General features: G+C 37.3%; 1 protein-coding gene across 1 annotated transcript; it reads left to right on the forward strand.

Annotated features, from left to right (window-relative positions):
- Positions 1-3,282: 3,282 nt before the first annotated feature.
- Positions 3,283-9,231, forward strand: LOC108698589 (3-galactosyl-N-acetylglucosaminide 4-alpha-L-fucosyltransferase FUT3). The gene is made up of 2 exons (XM_018230194.2): positions 3,283-3,378; positions 6,837-9,231. Exon 2 carries the CDS (start codon positions 6,844-6,846, stop codon positions 7,933-7,935), a length of 1,092 nt encoding a protein of 363 aa, XP_018085683.1. The 5' UTR covers positions 3,283-3,378; positions 6,837-6,843; the 3' UTR covers positions 7,936-9,231.

Genomic DNA, 9,231 nt, shown 5'->3' on the forward strand with positions numbered 1-9,231 from the left:
AATTCCTCATGTGTGTCCTGCTACAATGCCTGCAATCTGGGAGGCTAAGTGGCAGATGAAATGTAAGGTCATGCACCTGGGATGTAAAACTATTTAAGCCACTTATACCCATAATGGGACTGCACTAGGCAAATCCATCCTTTAAAATAATAATGTTGGCTGTAGCAAGCAATACCAATCAGCAGCTGCAAGGGCAAACAAGGTACTGAGCTGTATTAAAAGGGACATATAGTTTAGGCAGGAGAGGGTTATTATTTCACTTTACAAAGCACTGGTAAAAGGTCCATCTAGAATATGCCTTGCAGTTTTGTTCTCCAGGGCCCAAATGAGAAATTATTGAAATAGAGAGAGTCCAAAAAAGGGCAACCAAACTGGTAAAGTGTATGGCAAGTCTCAGTTATAAAGAAAGATTGGACTTGGAGATAAGTTTAAGAAGGATGGCTTTTTTAGCAAATGAGAAAATACTTTATAGAAAATAGCACTCAGTACAAAGTTGAACTAGCGAATGGTGCATTTGCCATCTTGGAATCAAGAAGGAATTTTTCCCTCTTTAAAGCAAATTAGAAAGGCTACAGATGGGATTTTTTGCCTTGCTCTGGATCACTACAGTTAGCAGTTAAGCAGGTTTTATAAACACATAAAAGGTTAAACTGTAAGGACAATACCTGGTGGTCTAGAAAGCAAGCAGGGGCCCACCGCAGTCTCTTACGAGTATTGGGCCCTCTTTGTGCACCTCGCTCAGCACTTCCGGAATTTGACGCAGTGCCTGCGCGTAGCATCCTCAGGCGCCATGTACCTTTTTGCATTGCCCAACATAAAGGTCTATTTGTTAGTTCCTGGGTGCTATTCTAATCTGTTCTTGACCCTGCCTGTCCCTGACCCTGTCTAGTCCTGACCACAGCCTGTGTATTGACTACTCTCTTGGATCCTGTTTTGTACTGCAAATCTGGTGTGTTTGAACTCGGCCTGTGACCAGCTCGTCTCTTGATTCTTTACTGCTGCTCCCGTTTGGTATCGGCCCGGCCTGTCCCACGACCACGTTTCTTGTTCTCCGTTTCAGTACTACGTAAGGTTCCCTTGCCTGCCCAGAACTCTCCCTTGGTCCTCTCATGATAAGACCTGGCGGCACCCAAGTAGCAAAGGGCTCCTCCTGAAGCAAAAGGTGGTTGTTATAGGAAGAAGACTGAGCCGCGACCGGTACCTTGGGGATTGTTCTGGGTTTGGGATACCAATGGTAACATAAACTTGATATACCTTTATCTTTTTTCAAGCTAAACTATTATGTTACTGTTATCCTGTTACTTTTCCAGTAACTTTAGGTTAAGGGCATGGTCACATAAAGAGTTGACACTGCATCTCTTTGTCTGCAGTTTTTAATCTTGTGGAGAGAGAAGCGGATCCACTCTAATCAGCATCTCCCTGTAGTTGCACTGACAATCGCAGCTTTGTGTGCATTTACATGGAGCAGAGATCAGCATAAAAAAATACGAAAAAAAGCATTTTCAGGTCTGCACACAGGGAAAAGTTGTGATTGTCAGTGCAGCTACAGGAAAATGCTGATTAGAGCAGATCCGCTTCTCTCTGCCTGGTTAAAAACCGATCAGTGGAGCCAATGCTCCATGGAGACATGCTCTAATGTCAGATTTAGCAGTTTCTCAGCCTGTGTATACAGAAACACTTGTCCTCTGTGATTTTTTTTTCTTTTATTAAGCAACTAAGAGGTATTACATACATACATACATACATACATTTTGGAATATCATTTGTACATGTTGCAGAATTTAACAAACTTAACTTTTTACCGTATTGCCTGCTCCGTGATTTTATTGCATCTACAGGCACAGCATCAGCCTTTGTGCAGACACACAGAGCATACAATGCCTTGACAATGCCATCCTGATATTGCCTCCCGATATTGATATTTGTATATCAAAAAGGATCTCTCGCAATATCACACTTCAATTTCCCTCCCAACCGGGATCATAAAAGTGTAATACTATTTATTATAACACTAAAAAGGTGCTTACAAATGCCTACTCACAGTAACCACTAAATCAAGACTGTTATTAGATGGTATCAGACTATCACTAATCACTTGATAGAGGTGGGGTTTGGTTGTTCTCTTACAGCTTTGGGGAGGCTCCTTCTGGTGGTAGAAGTGGGTGGGACCATAACCAGTAAGTGCTTGCATGGCATTGCCTAGAAAATCACTGTATGTACAATTTGCTTTATCTCTCATATGGCATACTATAAATGCCAGTGCACATTAACCCAGTGCACCATTGTTGATACAAATTCACCTCACTCACTATGTTTTAAATTTTTTTAATAAATAAGTGCACATTCGAATTTTGTCAAATATGCTTCTTCAAGATACACAGGAATAAAAAAATGAGTTATATTTTGAGTTATATTAACTAACAATTAGGCCAGTTTAACAATAAATTTTACATTGATTGGTGAGTACCGTAACTCTGCTAGCTTTCTGTTTGTATGGGTTTAAAATAACAGCAGAGTTATTAATTTTGCCCTTTTTCAATTTCCACCATTGCTACACAGCAACTTGTTCATATAAACTATAGTCGTGTTTCTGAAGCAAACAGATCTGTTTTACTAGTGAGGAGTAACAGTATATCATACTTTCTTTACACTTTCATTTTTTGGTGTTACTCTTCCTTTAAATTGCTTCTTCTCCTCCCACAAGTTCTCTGAAATACCAAGGTGATAGGAGTCAAGTATAAGATGAAAGTAGTTGACAAACCCATTGTTCTATTTTGGTAAACAAAAAATAAAAGTTAAGGATTGTTTTTGCTTTAACACCATCAGGCACATCGACTCAACATTCATTTCAAGGGAAAGAACAATGCCAAAATGAAAAGTCCTTATATAGATTTAAATATATTGCAATCAATACATCCTTAGTAAGCATGACAGTAGGACCCATACTGTAAAGCAGATGACATATAAACCTGCATAATGGCTTTAATACATAAATGCTTACAAGTAGGGTTGATTGTGCTTCATGGCTCTCTGCACACATAAAAGAAAACCTGTCTAAAATTACAATGTTACTGAAAAGAAGTATTTTATTTCTAGTATATAGAGAGACACATTATCTATAAATATATACATTTATCAAGTATTTTTCGTTTATGGTGTTATCATCTGTTTCAATGGAATGACAAAGTGAGAAAACCTTAAGACGTTAATTATAGGTTATGTCTGCTACATCTGTAGTTATGTGACCTAGAAGGTAGGGAGTGTTTGTCAAATGAATTACAACCTATTTGGACTAGTCTATCCTGTTATGTAACTACTAATAAAACCAAGGCACCAAAGTGTAATATCACAGATCTTCTACCTCTCCAGTGAAGTAAGGTAAGGAAGAAAAGGCTTTAAACATTATTTGAAAATGTATACACAAAATGTTATTGACGCAATATAAATGTATCCACTGCTGCACCTACACTATAATACAATAGATCCGTAGATGGATGTTGCTGTGCATGTAATTATATAAATATCTTATTGCTATTAGACTTGGAGCACATTTTGCTCCTGTTGCAATACTTTCTCTCGAAACCTGGTGAATACAAATTTAAATGGTGGGCCTTTTAAAGAAGAACTTAAGCTTAAAGGGATCCTATCATGGGAAAACATGTTTTTTTCAAAACACATCAGTTAATAGTGCTGCTCCAGCAGAATTCTGCACTGAAATCCATTTCTCAAAAGAGCAGATTTAATTTTGAAATCTGACATGGGGCTAAATATTTTGTCAATTTCCCAGCTGCCCCCAGTTATGTGACTTGTGCCTGCACTTTAGGAGAGAAATGCTTTCTGGCAGGCTGCTGTTTTTCCTTCTCAATGTAACTGAATGTGTTTCAGTGGGACATGGGTTTTTACTATTGAGTGTTGTTCTTAGATCTACCAGGCAGCTGTTATCTTGTGTTAGGAAGCTGTTATCTGGTTACCTTCCCATTGTTCTTTTGTTTAGCTGCTGGGGGGAAAGGGAGGGGGGTGATATCACTCTAACTTGCAGTATAGCAGTAAAGAGTGATTGAAGTTTATCAGAGCACAAGTCATGTGACTTTGGGCAGCTGGGAAATTGACAATATGTCTAGCCCCATGTCAGATTTCAAAATTGAATATAAAAAAATCTTTTGAGAAATGGATTTCAGTGCAGAATTCTGCTGGAGCAGCACTATTAACTGATGCATTTTGAAACATTTTTTTTTGCCCATGACAGTATCCCTTTAACTAAGACATAGGGTAGAAATGCTGCACAATATGTTTTGGGGTTGAGAACCTGCCCAAGGCAACTACAGCCCTTTAGCAGTAAAGATGTGTGAATCTGAAGATGCCCCAGAAGCTCCCCATCTTCTTTAAGGCTAATTTACAGAATATGCTCTTTTTCTCTTTAAGTACCAAAATTTCACAATACAAGCCTGGTTAGTAAACTATTCAGATTCATATTGCACTGCATTTCAGAAATCAATACAATTTGCTTCAAAATGCAATAATTAGCCCTGTAGCATCAGGATATGTAAAACACATTTTCTGCTTGATTACTTGCGACGACCCCTAAACTTAGCTTCTCAGTAGCTGCCCAGTGCACACTGAGCATGTGTGTGTCCCTGACACGCCTAACAAAATCCAAGATGGTGAGCTCCTCTGTACATATTTAAATGCCTAAATTATTACTGTTATAGAGATTGTTTAGGTTGGAATTATAAATTCAGTTTATAAAAATACAGCATTTCAACAAATAGTTGTTTTTAGGGTTTATTTCTCCTTTAATATATTTCAATACAAGCTGCATAACCCAATCTCATGCCGGCTATCAGTTTTGATACAAGAAAACATAGATATTCCAGACTATTGGCTCCTTATTGGCAGGCACTTGAAAGAAAAATACCCTCAAAATAAAGTAATCCATTTTCCATATTGAACCATTATCTCAAAATATATCATTCTCAATATACAACAATAATTCATAGTGACATGTCACATTTTCACATCTTAATAGTACCATTTATTGAAGTTTCATCTGTACAGTAGAGAAATTTACAGCAATTGAATACTAAATTCCGGAGGTGTGTAGAGAGGATATTTCTATAAAGATTGCTTCATCTGGGAATATTGAGGTGAATAGAGCTCAACTGACATAATGGAGCTTAATGGGGATGACAGTAATGACTTCAAGAAATTAAAAAAAAATCAGTTTGGATGTTTATACGATGCCAAGGTTAGACAAATTAAATGAAAGGCTGAACCTGCTCTTCTTGTGATCGCACAAAAGTGTGCTAGCATAAACATAAATAGAGGTGCCAAAGAAAATATATCCTTCTGCATACCAGAAAGCTTGTTGCAATAAACAATACTGCATTTTGCATTGCTTAAAGAGAGCACCTGCTTGCCTTTCAGAAGTTGATGCACCAAGTCTTAAAGGAATAGTTCAGTGTGAAAATAAAAACTGGGTAAATAGATAGGCTGTGCAAAATAAAAAATGTTTCTAATATAGTTAGTTAGCCAAAAATGTAATATATAAAGGCTGGAGTGAACAGATGTGTAATAAAACAGCCAGAATCCAAGTTCCTGCTTTTCAGCTCTCTAACTCTGAGTTAGTCAGCGACTTGAAGGGGGGCCACGTGGTACATTTCTGTTCAGTGAGTTTGTAATTAATCCTCAGCATTCAGCTCAGATTCAAAAGCAACAGATATGACCCATGTGGCCCCCCTCAAGTCTCTGATTGGTTACTGCCTGGTAGCCAGGGTAACCAGTCAGTGTAAACCAAGAGAGCTGAAAAGCAGGAAGTAGTGTTCTGACTGATATGTTATACATTAAATCACTCCAGCCTTTATACATTACATTTTTGACTAACTAACTTTATTAGAAACATTTTTTATTTTGCACAGCCTATCTATATACGCAGTTTTTATTTTTACACTGAACAATTCCTTTAAGGCCTGTTGTGCACGGAGTTCTAGACTTAAACTGTCAAATTTTGTAGATGATTTTATATACAGTACTAATTGTACCTTTTAAAATGAATTTACAACATTAACTGATTTCTCAACTCATTTACTATGTAGTAGTAATGTTAGGGAAATAAGTACAAAAGTACTTGTGTACTTGTGTTCAAATTTGATAGTTTTTGGGTATGTAACATTCATTCAAATTTTAGAGGTTCAAGTTTTTTGTTAAATAAGATACCATCCGAGTTTCAAGGTCATTCGAGTTCATTTGAGGTAAAAAAAAACTCTAACACTCGACAGTAATGACTTCAAATTATTTATCGCCCTTAGGGGCAAATCTATAAAGGGTTGAATTGAAAATTAGAATTTTCAAGTTGTTTTATGGCCAAAACTGTCAAATTCAACTAGGGAATTGTTCAATTATGATTCAAGTTTTTTTTTTAAATTCGAATTGACGCCACCTATAACCTGACGAATTGCTGTTTTAGTCAATGGGAGACATCCAGGGATCAATTTTGAGTTGTTTGCAGCCTTCCTGACATTCAAGTTTTTTTCGGAGATAAAACTTGAATCAAATTAGTTTTGAATTCGATTTGAGTTTTAGGGTCAATCCTAATTACCCGAATTTAGGAAATTCTATTTTTTTTTTTTTTTTAGAAATTTCGATTGGTTGAATTTCGAGTTCATGGAAGTTTATGGGAGTTTTTTAAAAACTCACATGAATTCGAAATTCGACCTTTGATAAATATGCCTCTTAATGTCAACATAACATATGAGCATTGCATTGGCTTTACACTGAATATTTATTTTTGTTTACTTTGTTTTGAACTAATTTGTAATCTTCTCATGATCTTTCTACAGTATAAACATGGTGTTGAGACAATTCATACAGAAACATGTAAAATGGATCCTTCCCATTTTCCTATTTATTTTCCTTTTGTTCTTTGCCTGGAGAAGATCAGTCATAATGCCAGTTTTTTTACACTGCCAGGAGACAGAAATCATCAAGAATAAAAGTCTGGACGTAAGAAAACCTACAGACAAAAAGGAGGCAGAATTAGTTATTCTAGTTTGGGTTTATCCATTTGGAGATAAGTTTCCCCTCGATATATGTGAAACAGCTTATGGCATAACTGGCTGCAAGCTAACAGCAGATAGGCAGCTCTATAACGTTGCTGATGGCGTCGTCATACATCATTATGATATTATGTATAACAAAAACTCATTGCCTCAAACACCAAGGCCTCATTACCAGCGATGGGTGTGGTTTAATCTTGAACCTCCATTAATTATACAGAACTTGCATTTCCTGGATAATCTATTCAACTTGACTATGACATTCCGGCAAGATTCTGATGTCTACATACCATACGGCCGTATTGAAGCAGTGAAGGAACCACAGAATATTACTATTCCACCCAAGTCTAAGTTGGTGGCCTGGGTAGTCAGTAAGTGGTATCCAGGTACCCCACGCATTAAGTATTATGAAGAACTTAAAAAGTACATTTCAGTTGATATCTATGGGAAGGAACACCTGAAGCTGAGCAGAACAGATTTCTATAATACTATATCCCGTTACAAGTTTTACCTGGCTTTTGAGAACTCCATATATAAGGACTATATCACAGAGAAAATATGGTCGAATGCATTCGGAACCTGGAGTGTGCCGGTTGTTTTAGGGACCTCTCGTAAGAACTATGAAAGATTCATTCCTGGGGATGCTTTTATTCATGTGGACGATTTCCCAAGTGCTAAGGAACTTGCTGATTTTCTCCTGGAGCTGGACAAGGATGATGAAAGATACAGGAAGTATTTTAATTGGAGACATCGCCATAAAGTAACATTAAACGGTGGATGGGCCAGTTCATACTGCAAAGCCTGCAGAGTACTAAAACAGCAAACTGAATATCAAGTCATTCCCAGTGTGGAAAAGTGGTTTCTGGGAAATTCCTCTTTCTAGGTATTCTATGGATAATCTTACAGCACTATTATGTGACTTCTTTTCACAGAAATACCTCTCCCTGTAACCTTCTCAGTGCTTTGGCCTGAATTTAAGAACAACCTTGCACTTTTGATAATGATGAGTAGCCCCAGAACAGTGACAAATGTCATCTGAAAGTGAGCCCTTTGTTTCAAAAAGTAAAGTTCTTGCTCAGCCTAAAATCTCATCCCTACTTGACCACCAGGCTGACTTCCCCAGCTTCTACTCCTAGTGCTTGGTGAATAAAACAAAACCATTTCAGAAGGTGCTATTCTGCTAGTAAAAGAACCACTGTTCTGATTGTAATAAAATGACATTCAGCAAAATGTAACATAAGCAAATAAATACATGGACTTAATATTTTTTTCTCTGCATGGGGATGGTTGGATCAAACAATAACCAGAGGTGTATTTACTATATAGGCACTCGAGGACCTTTGCCTAGTGCAGCAGTTTTAAGGGGGTTGCCCTCGGATGCCTACATGTTAAAAAAACAATTCTGAAATATAAAATCCATTTGCCCATCTGTTGAATGCTTTCCTATGAAATTTGGCAGCAGAGGTTGGGGTCCCTGGAGCAGTTCACTATGGAAGTGATGTCATACAAGTTGCATCATTACGTCACATCCGATTACATCTCACACGTGTGCAGAAATGGCACGTACAGGTCTGGTGCATACGGCAGCTTCAGACCTAATTAAGCTATTGACTATAACAAAGAAAACTACAACAAGTCAGCTAGACCAGTAATAAACACATATTCTTGCGTAAGATTTTTGGTATAGACAACCTTTTATACACTAAGCAGGAATGAGTTATTTATATTTATACATGCCCATTCTGGAACCATTCTGGAAATACTCTAATCCTAGAGAATACAATTTGTCAATAACAAATACACCCAAGGACACTCCCAGTGTTAAACAATCATTTGATTTTGCAGTTAAATTAATTGCTGATTAAGGATAAGGACAGGTTTGCTGGGTGGAGCAGTGATAATAATTAGGTGGAGCTGGGAGTATGCTGAGTCTGACTGAGAATCCAGCAATCAGAGAGCAAATTGTAAAGAGCTAGTCTAGAACAATGCAGGCTGCAATATTTTAAGGCACTTTGCTATTAGTGTTATTTTTGTTTTGTTTTTTTTGGTCTGGAGTCCTCTGGCTTGGAACTGAACTACTTTCTGGTTGCTTGCAAAATGAATTATTTACCTTCCAAACACTTTTTTCTGTTCCGTTGTTTACAGTTGATCTCCAGAAATAAAGACTTTTTATTGATTA

Source organism: Xenopus laevis, chromosome 8L, assembly GCF_017654675.1.
Source record: "Xenopus laevis strain J_2021 chromosome 8L, Xenopus_laevis_v10.1, whole genome shotgun sequence".
In the NCBI taxonomy this organism is placed as follows: Eukaryota; Metazoa; Chordata; class Amphibia; order Anura; family Pipidae; genus Xenopus; species Xenopus laevis.